Source organism: Cyanistes caeruleus, chromosome 9 (assembly GCF_971803275.1).
Source record: "Cyanistes caeruleus chromosome 9, bCyaCae1.hap1.1, whole genome shotgun sequence".
NCBI classification, from domain to species: Eukaryota; Metazoa; Chordata; class Aves; order Passeriformes; family Paridae; genus Cyanistes; species Cyanistes caeruleus.
In genome coordinates, this window is record NC_141709.1 from 1,574,868 (window position 1) to 1,594,685 (window position 19,818).

A 19,818-nucleotide genomic window follows, 5' to 3' on the forward strand; every position below is an offset into this window, starting at 1 on the left:
TAGACCCTTCATTACAAACACGGGACACACTCCTTTTGTAGTCAGAATTTTATTTTCTTTACATCCAGGCTTATTATTGACATCTGAAAATAAAACCTTTCATTTACAAATAGGCTAGTGCAAATTAAAGGTAATTTTGGATTTAAAAAAAAAAAAAAAAAAGAGACATTGCATGTAACACAAAAGAAATGTGTGTGTTAGGATGATCTTCCTGGAACAGCTGGTGGAGGTCGTCTAGGAAAAAACCAAAAAATAACCCAAAAATCACAGGGAGAGGGGGAGATTTAAAACAAAAGGCCAAGATACAATAAAATGACTCATATACAAAATTATCTTAATAGAGTGGGTTAAGAGAAAAAGGCACAGAACATGCATATTAAGGAAAAGAGCAAGAGCAAGATTAGAATCAGCTGGCTCTCAGCACAGCCTGGCTTTCGTCCTCACCGCCTCCCTTCTGAGCTGCCAGTGCCAGAGGACCAGAACAATCCCATCCCAGGTGTGGAGGTCGCTGCTCACAGGCTTTCCAATCTCCCTGCAGCAAATGATCCCCTCTGGAAGAGCTTTTCCCCAGGCAGCCTTAAGATTCTCAGCACTATCTGCTTCAAGCACTGTTCTTGGAGTAGAACTTTCGTGAGGTTGTGGTGAAATGAGGGATGATCAGAGCAGACCCTGTGGGGTGGCTGGGGGGACATTGCTGGGAAAGGTAAAGGTTGAATGAAGCTGGAGAGCCCCGTGGCACCGAGGGCCCAGTGCCAAGAGCAGCTGCTCCTCCTGGTACCCAGCACAGAGCCCTCAGCTCTGCCTGCCCAGCATTCCTGGAACTGGGCTCCAGCCAGAGGGGACACGTGGGACACTGCTGTTCCCTCGGGGAGCACAAACTGCCTCAGCCACAGCTAATAAACACCAGCAAACTCCAAATGTCACAGAATACAGCAGAGATGTCCCTGCTGTGCTCATCCCACCTTTTGCTCCCTCTTTTCCCAAAACCTAAGGACCCACTTAGGCACTGTGGTGTTCTCACAGGAAACTCTCATGCTCTTTGTGCCCTACACAGCATCTCCAAGCACAAACTGCAGCTACTTGGCTCATCCTGACCTGCAGGAGAAACCGAATAATCAGGACATCTGCACATTCCTACACAACCTTAGGGGGAAATCCCTTTCAGGCACATTTTAACTCCAGCTCCTCCTTTGGAGGACTCAAGTCTGGCCTTCTGCACAGCTCTGAGACTCCTCTGAACGTGCTTTCCTCAGCAATGAAGTGAATCCCAGGTACTGCTTGTAAAACATTCATCCATTTCCCAGCAAAGTATCTCTGCAGCACTCCAAGCCCCTTGCAGGGGAGCGGGCTGAATGCTTCCCAACGGGTTCCACCTCCCCTTTAATGACATCTCCAGTGATCTCAGCACAACAGCACCTCCAATAAATCCTCCCTGCAGTCCCCACCGAGGCAGTGTGGAATGCTGAGATGATGGTGCAAGAGACAGAAGACACCACTCATACACATCCAGAAAGTAATAATAAAAGCCCATCATGAATTTCAGTTTATTTCAGGTTCAGAAATGCAGCATAACATTTTTACAGCAGGTGTATGTGATGCTCAGTAATGACCACAGTTTTGGGAATCCACTCGCTGTGCTCAAAGGTCAACACCAGGAACCATTTACAGATTACGAAACCAAAGGCAGATGTTTTGGCTCACATGAACTGGGGCATTAACATACAGAGAAGAAAAAAAAAAAAAAAATCAGAAAGAAATTAAGTGTTTGCTTCTTACAAAAAAGAAGTCATCGTTTATCCCATCCTGGAAAAGTAAAGAGACAGCAGTAAAGCAAACGGCCGGCAAGGCGGGACAAATCATAGATCAAGCAAGAGTGGAGGACTGTCTGGACGGGAGGAGCCATCGGCATCAGCTCGCCTGCAGACAAAGCAAGAGGAAAGACAGGCAGAGTAACATTCATTTACACAAGGGAGCTGTTCTGCTCCAGCCTGGGAGCAGAGGCAGTGCCACAGCAGGAGGAGCTGTGCCAGGAGTGCCCCAGGAGGCTCCTTGGTGGCACAGGGACAAAATAGGTCTGCTCTCAAATCAGGTTTGGGCTATTTTAAGACAGAAGGATCAAACTAGTTAGGAATCTCAGTATGCTGTGAACATCATGGTTAGTGGAGCTGTCTGGAACAGAGAGGATAATATTTTCTATGTTATACTTGAACACGAAATGCCATAACCTATAATGTGTCTTCTTTAATATAATAAATAATCTACTTTTAGGAGGCTTACTCAGAAAGTGCAACAAGATCAGCAATAAAATAAACACACATTAACTATGTACATAAGCCTTTTTGTTGAACATACAATCTTTTTAACCCTAGCACAAGATCCCTTGAGATCCAAGGCCGAGAGCCGTTCACGGCACACGCAAGCTCTTCGGCTGTTGGTCAGCAACGATGGGGTGAGGTGGAAATGTTCTCTAGGCAGAGATCCAGGCTCGGCCTAAATGCAGTATTAGATGAGCAACCTCCTGAAACTTAGCAGCTACACCAGCCAGATCTTTCTGTAAGATCAGAACCACTGGTGTTGCTTCATTATTGTTCCACTATGCCCCGGCAATCGGAGCTGTGCCACAGGGAATCAGAGCAAGGCACAGCAACCTGTGCTCCTCACACACGGAGCTCAGACCTGGCTCATCCCACCTAAGTGGGTCTGCAGAGGTGCTCAGTCCCTCTGGCAGATCCACAGGGTGCTTGTCCTGCTTTCCTTCGGGCATGGAGTTGCTGCTGAGGCTGCTGCTCTGAGAACAAGGGACAGGATGGATGGGACTCGCCAGTATCAGGAGTTAAGTGGGACAAACAAACCCATTCCAGGCACTCCAGAGCAGAAGGGAGTGAGCCAAGGCTGAAGGACAGTACTTACTCAATTGAATGTGGCAATTTCTTGGGAAGCATTTAAGTGTTTTTCCTAGGAACAGTTCTACGTGGTTTATTCTCACAAGCCCATACGCAAGAAGAGGTGAAACCATTAAACCCTGGATTTGTGCTCACGGTTGTTTATTAACCTGCACACCTAAAAGTGTTGCATTTAGGGCACAGGGCCAGATTTAGATGAGATCTGAATGAGGATGCAGAGGAAGGAGGGCTGTGCAGCTGTGTCCTGCACCCTCAGCATCAAGCACAGAACCAGATGGTGCTGACACCTCACTGCCTCCTCCTCCTCTTTCAGGTAAATCCACCCTTGGGAGCTTTATTTACAATTCAGGATTACTGCTGAGAAATAGTTTCTTGGGGGCAGAGCAAAGGACAGTGCTCAGTTGTGCCACCTACTTCCTTATGCTTGGCAGAAACAAAGTAAATTAGGGAGTCTCAAGTAGAGAGCATTTAAAAGCTCATTTTTAGGCCAGGATCTGTGTCATGAAATTGAGGCTCCTGACTTACCAGCATTGTCCTCATGTCCCATGCAGCCACACTGGCCTGAATCACCTCCTGGAGGAGATGTTTTTCCCACTGAACAAAGGACAGCTAAGCCGAGTCTTTGGGTTATGGTGTGATAAACCCACTGTGGCCTTGCAGTATCCTAGGATGGATTGGGTTGGAAGGGAGCTTGGAGCTCATCTTGTTCCAAGCCCCCTGCCATGAGCAGGGACACCTTCCACTAGATCAGGTTGCTGAAAGACCCATCCAGCCTGGTCTTCTATCACCAAGTGAGTATGAGAATTTGATATTCTGATATCAGAAGTGATATCAGTGATCAGGCATTGAACCTGGCTTTCCATCAGCTGCCAGTCAGTAACAGAGTTCTGATAAACTGTTGGGATATTGAGGAGTGCTGGCAAGGCAACAATATGGGCTACTGTGTCTATTTACAAAAATATACCCAACAATCAGCACAGGTTACAGCAGAGAGCAGTGGAAAGCTGTGTAGAAGAAGAATCATCAAGATGTGTTTTCTTTTTTGTAATAAAAATTGGTAAGACTGTGGTTGTGTTCGTAACCTTTTCCTTGAAAGCCAATTCTGTGCATTGGCACTGGAGATGTGGACAAACAAACAAACAGCAGCCACTTCAGCAGTCTGCTGCCATCACCATGATGCCAGTGATCTGACAAACTCCATCTTCACCGTGCATCAGATGTCACTTGCAGACTCCCCAGGCACGTGTCACAAGTATGGGCTTGACAGGAAATTGAAGTTAAGCTAACATACAAATTGTGGTGCTTCCCCAAGCTCATCTCTCTTCTGCAAGCTGAAACATGATTTGCTGCACTGGTGAGCACAGCTAATCAGCAGCCTGGGAATTAATAGGCTAAATCCCCATTTGTTGTTGCTCTTTGATTGGATTCTTCCTAACCATGGGGCTACAGCATACTGGAGCCCTACAAACGGTCTCAATAAATACATTTATTACACTGATTGTACTGGGGACCTTTGAAACCACCAATTGCTTTGCCCAGGGATCTGTAACCATAACTGTAATAGCAGCAATTCATATTTTCTGAAGGAACAAGGCCAAATTCTTCTCTAGTTTCATTCTGTTAACTCAGTAAGTTCTAAGCTTTAAGGGTGACACTGACCCTAAGTGTTTAAAGTGAAGTAATGCAGTTAAGACAAAAGGTTTTTATAATGCATTAGTTTATAACGTGCAAAACGAGAGGCAGAGAGGACCCCTGCAAGTGAGCAGCTGCTAAAATAATCCAGGATGCACAGCTGAGCACTTCCCAGAACACAGCTGGATAAAGCAGCAGTAAACCAAGGTAAAGCAAGGACCATGTAATGCAAAAAGAAAATCTTTACACCGGGGGCATTGACTGGCATGTGAAAACATCACAAATATCTCACAACCCCAACCTGCTCCTCACCAGCCCAACCAACCTGGCACTGCAGCTGCCAGCATGGAAATAAAGCAAAATGTGCCTTGTCCCATGCACACCCCGCTCATTTAACAACATTCCTTAAAACTAGATTTCGGATAAGGAGAATTTATAGGAGAAGTAAGCCTCTTGCAAGAGAGACCTGGAAATGTGGGGCCTTCAGAAGAGCTTGGTAAGAAACCACATGGCTTTTCTTTCCCCAGTTTAGCCATTACAAGAGAAAACAGAAAACCTGGAAGGTGCAAATAAAAGCAAGATTCCTTTCAGCTAAGAGGAAACAAAAAAGCAGCAGATCAAATCAACACATGCACAAACACAGAGTCAAGCCCTCCATGTGCTGCAGAGGACTGTGAGCACAGTTGTCTGGGTGGAGATATGTGTCAGTAAGTTAGCTAACATCAGTTATTGCAGAAGGAAAAGTCAAGGCAGCACAGACCTTCCCCAAACACTGAAGACTTCATAAACAATGTGGGATGGACAGAGTATATCAGTAAAATTGGTTACTTGCCTATAGATGTCCATACATGCGACTATACATTGGTTATTGTGACAGTTACCAAGCAATTTGTTTCCACAGATTTGGTTAACAAGGAATGACATGCCAGAAACTCCTTTTAGTCTAACAGGGATGAATCTAACGGACGGATTACAGTGGGCCGAGTAGGTGAAGGGGGTGGTCTTCGACTGGAGAGAGAGAGAGAGAGAGAGAGAGAGAGAACAATGAGCACAAACACAGAGCACACACCTGGCACCTCTGGCTGTTGTTACAGGGACATGCACGTGCTCACACACACAACAATCCTCCTGCCACCTATGCTGGAGCAAGACACCCTTGAGAGGTGAAGGAGGAAAGGGGTTTGGGTTTCTGCCATGCTTTACCCTCTCACCCATGGTTGTGCACAGCCTGGGGGTTCTCCACACACCATTACCTTCTGGAGCCACGCAAACCAGCAGGGCAGGATCGCTATTCCCAGCTTTCAGGGCTCAGTCCCAGCCTGGACAGGCACAGAGCAGGCAGCAGGACTGGGGAAAACAGCCTGCAGCAACTTCAGGTCCACGCTGCAGAAGCAGGAAAATCTGCAGCTTGTTGCATACGTGGGAAAACTGCAGCCCTACCAATGTGCCTGAATCTGAGGCACATTTTGAGGCTTTGTATCGATGGCCAGTTTTGAAAATGCCAATCATGGCCAGGGATTCATTGATTTACCACTAATGCATTTTTCTGTCAACTTCAGGAAGTGTTATGGAGTCACGGGGTTTTTTTGGGAACACTGAGGTGCCTTCATTTCATTTTCCCGTGTACTGCAAACCCCTGCACTTTAATTTGGACTGTGTCATCCTCTGATAAGAGACCCCAGAGCTAGAGATAGCAGCAGTGTGATCTCCAAGCACATTCTACCTGTGGTCCAGGCTGGCACTTATCCCTCCCTCCCTTCATCCAAGGGTAACACCCAACTCTGCTGAGTCCCTCTGGTAGCTGTGTAACACTTTACCTTTTTGTGTGCAGTAAGGTCCACCTCAGGGCTGTGTGGAGGCAATTCCATCAGTTTAGTTACAAAGAGTATTTTGTAGATGCTCCATTCCACCTGCACGCCGATCTGAGCTGACAATTGACAGCTCACACAGTCCTGCCTGGCACTGCTGTGTGCTGGATAAACAGCCCAAGAGGCTGTTCCTGCCAGCCAGCCTGCTCCCCCAGCCAGCTGTCCAGCACCCTCCAGCACCCTCTGTTGCTGCATTTATCCCAATCCATGTCTCACACGGTGTTTTTGCTCCTTTTCTTTAGCAGGAAGGACCAGGTTCTCTCTCTCTGTTCCTTAACTCAGCCCAGATCACCAGGAGGGCTCATGGCAGTATCCACACTCTGAGCAAGGTGGGAGCTGAGGTTGGTTCCCATCAGCTCCAGCAGAGCTCATTAATAATTGTTAATAATAAGAAGAAATTAAGAATTTGCCCCAACAAACTGTGCAGCCCTTCCTAACCCTTCCTCCACCTGTGCAGGTAGGGACAGTTGTGGCTCTCAAGAAGGAAATGTGTCTCATTCTGCTAAAGCTAAACTGAAGATGAAAGAACACAACAATGTGTTAATCTTCTTTGAACTGGAACAAAATATGTGAGACAAATTTACACTTGCCCCAAAAAAAATCTCGTTCGGTTTAAAGTGCATCTTGTGCGACAAAATTCTCTTTTGGTGAAGAAATGAGAATTTTAATCCCTACCATGCAACAAATACAAAATATGCCAACTAAAGCATTCAAGTAAATCAACAAGCTAAAAAAAAATAGGCAAAATATAATTTCTTCATGGTGTATTTTTCTTACAGGAAAAATGTTACTGTGTTAACTATTGTTTCTTGTGTTGCTCCAGTGTAGGTCTTCTGGACCCATTTCCAAAATTTGTAGTTTCATAAAGAACCACTTCTAAGGCTCTGCATTTCTGCTGGGTTGCATTAAATTATTCCTTTGTTGAAATGCCTCACATTGCATTGTTTAGCGCTTACTGAAAACATCGTATCATATGTATACAATTTACAAACAAGGGAAAATGCATACAGCTGTCTTCATATCAAATTTAAAAGATACAAGCCCAAACATGCATTTTAATGCCAGGTTAAATGCAGCCCACTGGATTCAAATAATGCAATTGAGCCAAATTGCTATTTAACACAGCAGGATCAGAAACTGGAGAGCACAGTGGGAGGATTTCCTGGATATAATCAGTCAAACCAAACCTGGACCAAAATCAGGTTTCCTCTTTGAACCAGAGCTGTTCCTGCACACTGACCGCTATTTTGAATTTCCATTCAAGCCCGGTGCAGACCTGAAGAGAAAAACTCCCCGTTGGCTCTTTGCCACTGCAGAGTACCGAGCAGTTCAAGGAGAAGCTGGAACCCCTGAGAGGACCTTGTGCTGCCCAGGCATCCTTCTCTCCAGTGTCCCTGCCCTACAGATGGGTGTGCTCAGCGAGGGGAGCCTCCAGCCGTGCCCTGTCCCATCTGTGGATGCTCTGGCACAAACCCCTGCGTGCACGGCCATGGGCAGAGCCCTCCTCAGCTCCAGCCCCTCAAGGATGCTGCCTCCCGTGCACTTCCAGCTCCTTAACCCTCCGCACCGCGGCTGGGGGACAGGACCTCCACCCGCAGAGCACAGGTGCCTTCCAGAGGAGTGGCAATGTTTGGGAAAGGAGCTGCAGCAGCACCGCTGCCCTCCAGCCCTGCTGCTGGAAGGCTCTGGGCTATCTGCAGTTCCCTGTGCAGCGTTGCAGGAAGGGTCCTGGGCAGGGCACAGGGGGCTCAGCCTGGGGAACAGATCTCACCTTCCTTTGCCACTGGCACACGGGATCAGCTGGCACGGCCTGCAGCTCAAGTCCAAGCCAACGAAAGAACAAGCCCTGAAGCTGTCATAGAATTCCCCGTCAGGATGACAAGTCATTTCTACACTGGGAGTAACATTCAGACCTATTTGCACCCCCTAACAGGAATCTCAACCCCAAAAACAAGAGGAGAAGCCAAGGTGTCTCTTGTCCCTCCTTTACACCCGGAGCGGTGCAGGAGCCTGGCCCACCTTGAGACAACAAAACCAGCAACCAAATTTGGGGCAGCTCCGAGGGAGCTGAGCGAGGGCTCGGCCCCATCGCAGCCCCACAGAGGGCTCGGCCCCATCGCAGCCCCACAGAGGGCTCGGCCCCATGGCGGCCCCACAGAGGGCTCGGCCCCACAGCAGCCCCACAGAGGGCTCGGCCCCATGGCGGCCCCACAGAGGGCTCGGTCCCATCACGACCCCACAGAGGGCTCGGGCCCACAGCAGCCCCACAGAGGGCTCGGCCCCACGGCGTCCCCACAGAGGGCTCGGTCCCATCACGACCCCACAGAGGGCTCGGGCCCACAGCAGCCCCACAGAGGGCTCGGGCCCACAGCAGCCCCACAGAGGGCTCGGCCCCACGGCGGCCCCACAGAGGGCTCGGCCCCACAGCAGCCTCAGCGAGGGCTCAGCCCCATCGCAGCCCCACAGAGGGCTTGGCAGCACAGCAGACCCACAGAGGGCCCGGCCCCATTGCAGCCCCAGCGAGGGCTCCCCCCCTCGGCCCCATCGCAGCCTGAGGGAGGGCTCCCCTCGGCCCCACCGCGGCCCCATCGCGGGCTCCCCTCAAGCAGCCGGGACTCAGAGCGGCAGGGGGAGCTGCAGCCCGGCCGCGGCCCGGCCGAGGGAAAGCGGCTAAAAACAACCTCCCCCGCAGCAGGCCTGCTCGGCTCTAGCTGCCATGGCAGCGGGGAAAGCTGGGGCTCAGCCCAGCTCGGTGTTTAGTCTGAGGCCGGCGGTGATAGCGGCGTTTGCGGCTCTCGCAGCCCGGGCAGCGCTGGGCGAGAGGAGCCCGGAGCGGCTCCTGCTCCGGAGAAAGCTCCCAGAAATGAACGCCACGGGAAACCTCCTGGCTGCTGTTTTGGAGTTGTTGTTATTTGTTTTGCTGTCCTTTTTTTTTTTTTTTTTTTTCTTCTTCTTTTTTTTTTTTTAAAAAAAAAAAAGAAACCGTTTGTAAAAGTTAGTGCTAAAGGGGCAGGAGATCATGGGTCCCCCCGGGGTTGAGTAAACGAGTCTGCAAAAAGAATCAGTTCTTCTAACTAGCACACATTAAGCAGACATAAAGAATTTAGCAATGAAAATTGTGGACTAAGTATGTATTTAATAACTCCCTGATGTTGCTGCAGAGACTCCTCCTTTGAAGAGCTCAGTGGGGTTTTGAACGGAGGGGAGCTCTTACCCCCGTGCAAAAACTTTTTAAAAAAGGAAAAGTCTTTACATTTATTTTTAACCTAAGCAGCAACCCCCATGTTTCCAGTTTTAAAAGAACTCCTAAAAGCTTTAGCTAGGCAAATGCAGAGCAAAAGAAACTAAATAAAGCAAGTCTAGACTTAAAATTCGATCAGAAACATATGGGAGTTCTTCGAGCCTTTGCCTTTTGAGACGTCCTATCGCTCCCCACACGGAGCGCACAAAATGTGCTTTCAGTAAAGCATGGCTGTAATTACCATGGGAGGCCCTGCTCGAAGATGGCTTCTCACAGCACAGCCAGAGGACTTAGAAATAAAAGGCTTTCATTTCCACTTACATTTGACATTCTTGCTTGCTTGTGACCACCAGAGAACACTTGTGGAAGGCATGCACAGAACTCTATTTTACGATACATCCTATAGATCTGAAGCTGTGAACAGAAGCCCATTATTCTCTCCCTTTTCCATCATCTTGGTTTCCCTATAACCCAGCCCTCTCGGCGTGCCCTGATACGTGACATCGTCCTTGTACAGTTTAACAAGGAAATACTTCAAACCTCTAAGCAGCTTTAAGACTGACTGCAGGCAAATTTGTTTTAGGTGACAGAACAAACCTGGATGTGAAGCATACGGTAAGAGGATAAACAGTGACTTACTGCAGGTGAGGAATAAATCTGCTTTCCTGTTTGGGTGATTATTTAGAGAACTAAGTTGCTTGGTCTTGAAAAAGTTCAAATGCTTTGACTGGTTTTATTTTTACACTGATTCTCTGGTTTTCTCTGTTTCAGTAAGGACCTGAGAGACCCACACCCTCTATTCTTCCTCTATTGGTTCTTGTACCAACCTAACTTTTATATGACATCTCTCGATCTCCATCAGCCTCAGGAGGACAATCCAAACCAGAAGTGAAACTACTGTACCCACCATGCTTGAAAAACAGGCAAGACACAGTTTGTAGACCTAATTAGTCTTCAGTCTGTGCATGCTTAAACTTTGTCCTACAGCAGATGCAGCACGCCTACTGCAGAGTGTCCCAAACATCAGCTTGGGAGCAAGGATTTAGAAGTGGGAAAGCCAAGGGAGGGAAAAGGCACTTGATCCTAGTGACAAAGGTCATAACAAAGCAGGAAAAGCAGAGAAAGGATGATGACATTAGGAGGAGTAAAGCAGGAATCATGGACAGGGATCAGGAGATGGTGATTGCGGGGGAAATGAGAAACAGCACGGAGTGGTGATGAAAGGAAAGAGGAGCTGGGGAATATCTGCCTGAGATGGTCCCTTAGCCCACTGGAATGGTCCAAGAGAGTGAAAATTGCTCAGATTTGTTTCTGTACTGGAAAATGTAATTTTGTTAAACACAAAATACCAGTAGTAAGCGTTACCCACAGGCTCACTGTCGCTGGGCAGGTCAGGAAGGGAAGCCCTCAGGCTTCTGAGGGTGCCTGGTAATTCTGGAGCAGCTCTCCAGCTCAACTCAGGCTCTACAAATGCACAGAGGGTGTGCTCAGACTGCACTGCCAGGGACTGGGCTGGCCCTACAGCTGAACCCCAAAACTGCAAATCACCCAGCTGCACAGTGCTCTCTCCATGGAAGAATTTTTTTGTGCAGTATAAGCAAATTAAGATTATCAGATTATGCTGTTTTATCGGGTATCTATTTCTTTTAAGTGAAAGAAACAAAACCAAAAAAAGAGTGAATGGGAAGAATGTGTCCTTCCATTGGTCACCACTGCACTGCAGCAGTATAAATCTCCATCAATTCAAAGGCTTGCACTGTTTAAAAGCACTGGGGTTAGTGAGGTTCCACTGTGTGTGATTTAACTTAATACAGATACTCCTTTCAGAGGCAAAGTGGTCCAAAATACGATGTTCCAGCAGAATAATTTATTATCCACAACTCAAGCTACGTTTTCTATACGACCGTAATAAATTAACATCCATCACACACACATACAAATATATTGTATGTTTATGTGAACACTGCATTTTCAAATTAGTCATTTCAGGGAATTAATGTGTCATATGAAAAGCTCAGCTTGAATAAACACAAAATTAATTCAACGGAGTGACCGAGACAGACTATTATTCTTAAGAAACTGTGTGTTCTTGTTTGCCCTTCAGCAGGGAACATGTCAAGTAAGTAAGTAAGTGTGCAGTGCATCTGTGGAACACTGTCCCAACCTTTCAGAAACCATGGGTTAGGATGGTCCAGAAGGTCACAAGTGGCCATAAAGAAGAGCAAGTTAGGAGTGCTGAGTGGGAATGTTCAGAATGCTGTTCTGTTCATGGAAGATGACAACAGAAGGGCCACAAAATCAGCAGGAAGAACATCTGATCTCATCTCAGGAGCTGTGCACTGCTCTGTGTGTAGCTGCACTGTTTGCCAGAAGTGTGAAGCACGTACCCCAGTTCTGAGCACATCTCTCTTCTTCCTTCCCACTTGGCTTTGACCTTCCTCTGCCTTGTTGCCTCTCTCCTCTTGACTTACCTTGGAGCAAGAAGGGGAGCAAATGTCCTGGCTGTCACCTCCAGCTGGAGTTGCACCTCTTCTTGTCCATGATGCCAGCTAATGGGATTACCACAGTTGTTAATGGAGCCATGGAGTGCCCTCATTCACTACTGATCCAATACAGCTCATGGGGGCAGGACAGTTTCAAGACAGCTTTTCAAGATGCCTGCAGGTGCAGGAAGTTCAAATCATCACTGTTTCTCTCTGTTTACTCTCAGATGTTTTCTCTTCTAGCATAAGGCAGCCTAGAAATGCACTGCTTTCAGACAAGACAGGAATTCCCTGCTCAGCACTGTCGCTCTAATCCTGCAATGCCCTCATGGCAACTGTTATTAAACTACTCCCTTATGAAACTAAGTAATTTCTTGGGACAAAACACATCTTCAGGTTCCTGTGTTTCTGTCAAACAACTGCTATTGCTTGATTCAACTTTCCTCAAGTAGAGAGATGTTAAAAATCAAACCACCTCCTTCTACTAACAGTGTCTTGAGAGAGAAAAGGAAGAAAAAAAAGAACCAAAACCAAACCAAACTCAAATTTTTGCTAAAATTCATTCAGTGCATCAGCTATGTTTGAAGACTGCACTTGCAACATCATCTTTATTCCAGAATCACTTCTTTCAGTGCTTTTCAGGTTCCTTGTTTTTCTGTCTTCCCCCATCTTGCATCTCTTTAACTTACCCTTCCCCATCACATAGGTCTGGTGTAGACTGAGAGTAATGAAAAGCCACTTCACTGCCAAATCCTCTGCTGAACTTTTAGAGTGACTTGCAACAGTCCCAACTGAATATCACTTTGTTTTTAAACAATTTTTTGTTGAATAAGGCAGGAGCAAGTAGTTCAGGAATAATACTGGAGATGATTACAGCTACCTGAGATGCAGTAGAGAGATCAAACCTCAGCCCTATGCAGAACAAGTGATTCTTCAGATACTTTTCTTCAACTGCCATTGACAGTTTTGTGAACTGCCCATCACAAAATTCCTGGGCCACTGAAGATATGAACAGCCTGCCTCTGGCTGATGAAGGGAGATGCTGAGAATCAGTGGCAGCAGACATGGTACCCAGGCTGTAAATGTCTGGCATCCCATGAACTTTGTTCTCCTCCATCTTCAGGACAGTCATTTGGGGGAGAGGTATGCAAAGGAAGGCAGTAACAAAATCCTACTGCCAGTCTGAAAGAGAGCCATCCTTTCAGGGGCAGCAATCACTGAAGCTCCTGCAGCAGAAGTGAAGACTCTCCTGCATCTCTCATGGCATTACAGGTCAGGCAGCTGAAGAATCAGCTCTATGCAAATGCCATTTCAAATTTCTCATGAATTTTGACTCCAGACTTGCTGTATTGTGACATTTTACATGTTTTTACAACCTGCTTTCTGGCCAAGCCCTCCAATACTTATCCTCATGAAGAATGCTCCTTCTTTCAGTGCTTCTGTTGTCCCTATTCACTGCAGGGGGCTTGGACTAGATGACCTTTAAAGATCCCTTTCAAACCAGATGATTCTGTGATTCTATTCTTGATTCTATTCCACGACCAAAGTTGCAAGATGAGCCCAGGTTTGCACCTGGCAATGTGACTGCCCCAAGCAGTGGAGCTCATGTTCCTGATGGTTGTCACAGCCACTGCCACCAGGCTGCCAAGAAAGATTGCCAAATATTGCATCCCGTGGTTTAAAAACTGTCTGAAAAACTCTAAAAGACAGAAATGCCAAGGTGATAGATTTACAAAGGTGGCAGGGAAGGGATGAGTTGGAAAGAAACCAAGACAAGATGGTGAGAAGGAAAGGAAGGAATACGTGGGGAAGGGAGACAAATGAACCAGGCAGGAAACCAAGTGAAAGGAGGAGGTGAAAGAGGAAGCAAACAGGATGGTCAAGAAAGGGACAGAGAGGGAAAGGCTGAGAAAAAAGGGGAAATAGTGAAAAAGGACCCAGTGGAGGAGGGGAAAATGCAGAGCTTCTTTCTAAGAGATAAGAGAAAATAAATGGAGTCTGCTGCTGCTTGAAGCAGCCAGCAGCAGAAGTAACATATTACTGGGTGTGCATTTCAACAAGAAATGTACTTTAGACTGGTAACAAATTACACGGGGCTGTCTTCCCTCTGGGCAGAAATCACAGAAATAATAACTGATATTCTCGTAAGTCTTGTGATTTTGGGGTCCTCAGACAGGCAGAGTTGGAAACATACTGACTACAGAAGGGCAGTATTCCCCCCTGGGAGGGGCTCTGGCTTTGCCTGTGTAGCTGTATATTCTTTTGCTCACAGACATGAGATGAAGAATGAAATTAAATTATTCTTTGGCTTTCTTTTCTCCTGAGGTTCAGCAGGATTTTGAATTCTGTCCATGTAACACTTATGTCTCTTTGCCTGCATGAAACAATCCTAATTGCAGACTTTACTTTTTGAATATAACTTCTGCCAAAGATCCATTCAAAGAGGACAGAGAGCTGTGCTCTCCTACTTGGGTGTTCAGATTAAGATCATCCAAATCAGCATGCAAACACTCTAAGGTGGGCTCTCACTCATCCTGCTAGAAGAATTTGGTGCAATGACTATTTGATTGCAGTTTATATTCCATTAAAAAATACAGTAGTAAGCTTTTAAGGCTGCAAGGTCAAACTTTCAGGAGAAAGAAGATTCCCAGGCTCAGGCAGGATAACCCTTCTAGCCTTATATGCCTATGCACTATGACAGATTTTATTCAGAGGATCATGTGCAATTTTTGCACAGAATCCCCTTATCATTCAATGCACAGGGTTAGACATTTCATGAAATCTTTTCAAAGAACTCTAATCCATAAAAATCCATCAGAGAAAACTTCATGAATGGTTGATATTTGGCAATCAAAGAGTTGAGTGGGAGCCTGTGGGCTGGGAGAAGTCAGCCAGTAATGCTTTCTGCACTGCTCCTGACTTGGTCTGAAAATTTCTAATTACTGTCAGGTAAAAAAGCACCTTTTTGTGCCAGTCTGGCAGAAATATGTAATGATGGCTTACAACCTAGATTAGCTACCAACACAGCAGTGATGGAATTGGCCTCGGTGGCATTACAAAGGGGAGCAGCAGAGCTGCCACCAGCCCTTCCCTGCTGGCTGGCTGTGGGTGGGAGTAAATTGTAGGGACAGTATGTGAGCAGCACAACATGAATTCTCTCCCCAAGAGAGAATAATGTCTTGCCTCAGGTGTTAAAGAGCAGCCTCAACCCTGGGGAACAGCCCCAGCCTGCCTGAGGGTGACACAAGTGCTCCAGGGCTTCACATCCTGGGGGTCACTTTTGTTTCAGTGATAAAGTGAGGAACCATCTGTGGGGCAGTGCTGGGAAAGCCTTGGTGAATCCACAAGATTCAGAGCAGGACGCAGGGAGAAAAGGGCAGAACCCTTCCACTCACCCCACAAACGCCAGGGGCTCTGCTGCCAGCAGAAAAAACATTGCCAATTCAATTGTTTTCCTCGTGCCAAGCTGCGATTCCCATTCGGGACATTTAAAAGCTAAATATCAAGCATCCACAGTAGAACTTAAATTGGTCGAGATCAGCCTTTCCACACAGGCAAGCAAGCACACATCAGGGTAAGCTGAAGTGCTTCTAATGCCTGCCTAAAGCCGTCTCACCAAAGCAAGCACACAGCTGCATTTTCTTTCAAAATACTACTGAAGCCTTTTAAGAGAGAGGGGTAATAATCCAGATTCTGGCAGTGGGGAATATTTCACAAATCATATATGCTTTGGCATCAAGCCCTTAAAGCCAGGGGCCTTTACTCACAGGCTTTGCTGGGAGAGATCCACCCACCTCAAGTGGGATTAATTAAAAGAGGCATGTATCATGCAAATAGTTTCTGTTTCCTTACAGAAATATTCGGAGCACATAACCCAAACCAGCTTTAGAATCAGAGCAAAGCAGGGAAGAAAATGATTTCCTGCTCTCCTAGCTCTTTTCCTTTCCCTGTACATTGAGGGAGGAACAGTGAGAAAATGCTGAGAGCTCACCATTTCTGTACAATTCCTTTGATTAAATGCTAATAAAGTAGAAGAAAAAAATGGTGGTTTTGAGGTCAGGGGCTGTATCTCACAGTAAGGTGCCAAATTTTCCTCACCAAACGTGTGCTAAATCTGTTCATTGGACAAGGACACAATCCAAGTCTTAACCCCTGAAAATTATTTTTTATCTTAAGGCAGAACAGGAGAAAATGGGAACTTTGTATTTCTTCAGCATGTCAGGATTTTCAGCTCCACGTGACAGGGACAGGGGCTGCAACAGAAAGCTCATTTGGAAAATGAGATAAACTTTAAAAAGACTACTTTCTCCTCAGGAAGCTAAACTATTTCCCTAGATAAGAAAGATCCCAACACTTCAAGGAATCACTGTAGAAAATGGTGGTGGAACAATCAGAGCACAGAGCCCCAGTTCAAAAATAAGTCACAGAAAAAGCTCAAGTTTCCACAAGAACTCTTCCTCAAAACTCCTTTTTTCCCCTTTAATATCTCAGACCCATTTTCTGAGTCAATTTCCTATGATCCTGCAAAGGCTGTTATTAAAACCAGACCAAGCGTAGCTGAAATTCCAGGGCTCAAGAGAAACATTTAATAGGCGCAGGAGCTGGCCACACTGTCCCCCTCAGGTGATTTCCCCTGCAGCCCCTTCCCTGAGATTTCCTCCCTCCAAGTTTAGTCAGCAGGAGAAACCTGAAGTTTTGGCAGCATGGTGAAAACCCTCCCTTCATTCTTTAGCAGTTGAGATTTTTTTGTTTTCCTGTCTGAGGCTTTCATAGCTCTAAAAAAGAGAACTAGGATCCAGTCCAGAAGATGTGTATTGCAGATTATTTTTTTCCACAAAAATGTCAGGCAGTCTCACATTCAATTCAGTATCCAGCTACAGTATTTTAAAATCACTGACCTCCTTTATCCGCCACTGCTTTTCATGCCACCAGTGGCGCTCCCGAACCGAGTCGTTCCCAGGCTGCTTACCCATGTGTCTTTTGAGTGCTAGAAAATTCCTTTCTGGTCTCCATCCCACCTATCACTTTGGCATGAAAAAGATGATCATCAGACATGCTCTTGGCAAGGCACTGGGGAAAGCAGCGTCCATGCACGAGCACGGCGGGCGGGGGGAAGGAGCCGCGCCGGTTTGCAGGGGTCGGGAGCCGTGGTTCTCTCTGGCAGCACAGCTGGCAAACTGCACCTCATCCCTGCATCACATCTGGCCTCTGATGGCACAGAGGAAACAGCAGGGCCGGCACCCTTGGGCTCAGCTCCAGCTTCTCCCAGCGAGGGGATGATCCTTGGGCTTCTTCCCTTCCAGCAATAAGTTTGGAAAGGCAATTCCAGGTTTGTCCCCAGCGGTCCCTACTGCAAGCTACAGGATATCCACTAAGGTGAAAGAGTTCTACATTGATGCAACAATGCCCTTTTCATAGCAAATTTATGAAAATACTTCATTCCTTTGATATACCTCATTTATTTATGCTTTCTATTATAAAGGGTAATTATATTAGAAACACTGAGCCTCAAATTTAAGTTACTGACAACTACGACAGATCTCACCTATTTAAAAGAAAATTCTCCTCCAAAGCTTTTCTTCTCAATTACCATTTTTAAAATTGAAAATGTGCACATTTTATTTTTGTTCCTATTTAGCTGGCCCTTTTTTTTCCCAAACTGTGAGTACTTTCAATGTAACAGTTAATTTATCAAAAAATGGAGAAACTTCTTTGTTCCAACATTGCCTTATCTGCCCACGCCTCTCATAATTTAGAAAGTTAATGAATCCCTCAGAATCAGAGGTTTTTATATATATATGTATATATATAAGTGATTATGTGTATTACATCATTGTGAAAATAAACATTAAGGACATTCTATTCATATAACTTATATAAAAAAGCAGTTAATGCCATAGAAAATTATACAATATGCAAAGCTACTTTAAAAGGTCCTGCTAAATGCAAAGCCCTGGCAAGGAAAGGAAATAACACACTGAAGATAATCTTGTTCCTTAACTAATTGCTTGGTACCATATGATGTACTCTGTCAGACAACTAGGGACTGGAAATAACTGGCCTTGTGGGACAAGAATCACACTCCAGCAGTTTGTTCCACTGGTTCTACAAGAATTGCTCTTGTTCTCTGCCAGGAGAGCCCTTGCTTCCTCTGGTGAGGGTTCAGAAGGGCAGAAGTGGAGAGCTCTACCCCTGTCCCTCTCCTGGTGGGGGAAGGTGACTTCTCTCAACCAGAGCTGGAGTTCTTCATGTAAGCCAATCAGGGTCTTCCAACTGACTGACTAGAATTTTTTTAAATGAAAGAAATCTCCCTATCTTTTCAAACAATTTAAAAAATTTAAAAATCCCTTCCCTCAAACCCTTTTGACCGTGCAGGGAATGCCCAGTTTTGCTTTGCCACGAGACTTTCTCTACGACAGCACTCGCCTTCCCGCCCACGTCGCGGCTCAGAGTCTGTGTCGTGCCAGAGGGAGAGAACCACGCCACCACCAGCAACTCCCAACTTCTTACCTTGGCACGCTGGGAGGAGCCCGGCTGGGCCGAGAGGGAACCTGGGGAGGTCCTCCATGGGCGTCAGCGCTGGGAAACGGAGGCAGAGCTCCAGGGCGGAACGGGACTGGGGGAGCCCCCGACTGAGGGCCTGGAGAGGGGATTGCAGGAGCGGGTCCTCGGCCAGATAAGGGTCTGGTTGGGGGATTGTTCAGTGTAGGTCTCCTCGGAGTTGAAGGACTTGGAGGAGGTGATCTGGTGAAATAGCAGAGATTTGAAAAGTTCAGTAAGGTGGGGGTTCGGGTTTTGGGTTTTCTTTGATGCATTTTATTTTACTTTAAACAAAAGTTGAAACCTATGACAGATGTTTTTTACTGGAATTTTCCTTCGCTGTCAGTGTCAGAGGATCACATACAATTAAGTCTCACGTGTTTCCCACTGACAACATACAAGCAGAGCGGTAAATATAATGGATTTTATTATTCAAGTCCTAATAATGTTTTGATAAGTGGAATTTCTAGGACACAGAGCCTGAGATGCTGAATTATTTTAACAGCTTGCAAAGGGAGGCCAAGTGGATACGCAAAAGGGGTGATAGAAGCAGCTGCTATTTGAAGCATCAGAAAAGCTGTAACTTCACTGGATGATCTTTTGCAAGGCAAATATCCTGTCTGGTGCTCACATAAACATCCCCCAGAACAGGCATAGATGGGAAAATGTTTTCAGTTTCCTCACAGATGTCATTAAGACCTGGAAGAACACCTTCCCCAAAAGACAGGCAGGGAGGGAGCTCCTGATGCAGACTCCATCTGCCTGTCCTGAATTTGGTGGCGATGCAGATTTGAGGCTCCTCACCTGCGTGCCTGCTGAAGCCACGAGTCGTCGACAGGAGGGGGAGCAGGGGTGGAGACCGTGCTGGTGCTGATGTCCCCGATGATGGCCAGAGCCTCCTTCAGGGCCTGGTACATGCGCAGGGTCTCGTCCCGCCGCTGCGCCTGCTCCGCCGACTCCTCCATCAGAGTGTTCTGGTCCTCCGAAGAATACAGGTGAGCCAGCAGCTCTGCATTGATAAATTCTTTTACCTATTTCACCAGACCAAAAAAAAAATAAATAAATAAAATAAATAAAAATCCAAACCACCAAAGAAATAAAAATCTCTATGGAAAATACAATGCTGAACAAATCCAGGGGGAGATGAATGG

At 46.4% G+C, this 19,818-nt stretch overlaps 1 protein-coding gene and 1 long non-coding RNA gene across 21 annotated transcripts in view; one reads left to right on the forward strand and one right to left on the reverse strand.

Annotated features, from left to right (window-relative positions):
- Positions 1 to 33: 33 nt before the first annotated feature.
- The window catches only part of DNM3 (dynamin 3), a 169,214-nt gene continuing 149,429 nt past the window's right edge, over positions 34 to 19,818 (reverse strand). For 3 of the 20 annotated variants that reach the window (XM_086842332.1, XM_086842331.1, XM_086842344.1), the window contains exons 19-22: positions 19,472 to 19,698; positions 18,638 to 18,871; positions 8,175 to 8,255; positions 3,937 to 7,679 (exon numbers count right to left, since the gene is read on the reverse strand). In XM_086842332.1, coding sequence (XP_086698458.1) covers positions 7,646 to 7,679; positions 8,175 to 8,255; positions 18,638 to 18,871; positions 19,472 to 19,698 — 576 coding nt within the window. In that variant the 3' untranslated portion in view covers positions 3,937 to 7,645. Of the gene's footprint in view, positions 235 to 1,514; positions 7,680 to 8,174; positions 8,256 to 11,489; positions 17,152 to 18,637; positions 18,872 to 19,471; positions 19,699 to 19,818 lie in introns of those variants that run through there. The other 17 variants (XM_086842342.1, XM_086842338.1, XM_086842348.1 and 14 more) reach the window with 8 other exon arrangements.
- LOC147651429 (uncharacterized) lies at positions 3,937 to 11,692 on the forward strand. Its single transcript, XR_015273934.1, has 3 exons — positions 3,937 to 8,661; positions 8,747 to 10,288; positions 10,416 to 11,692. It is a non-coding gene; the product is annotated as an uncharacterized LOC147651429 (long non-coding RNA).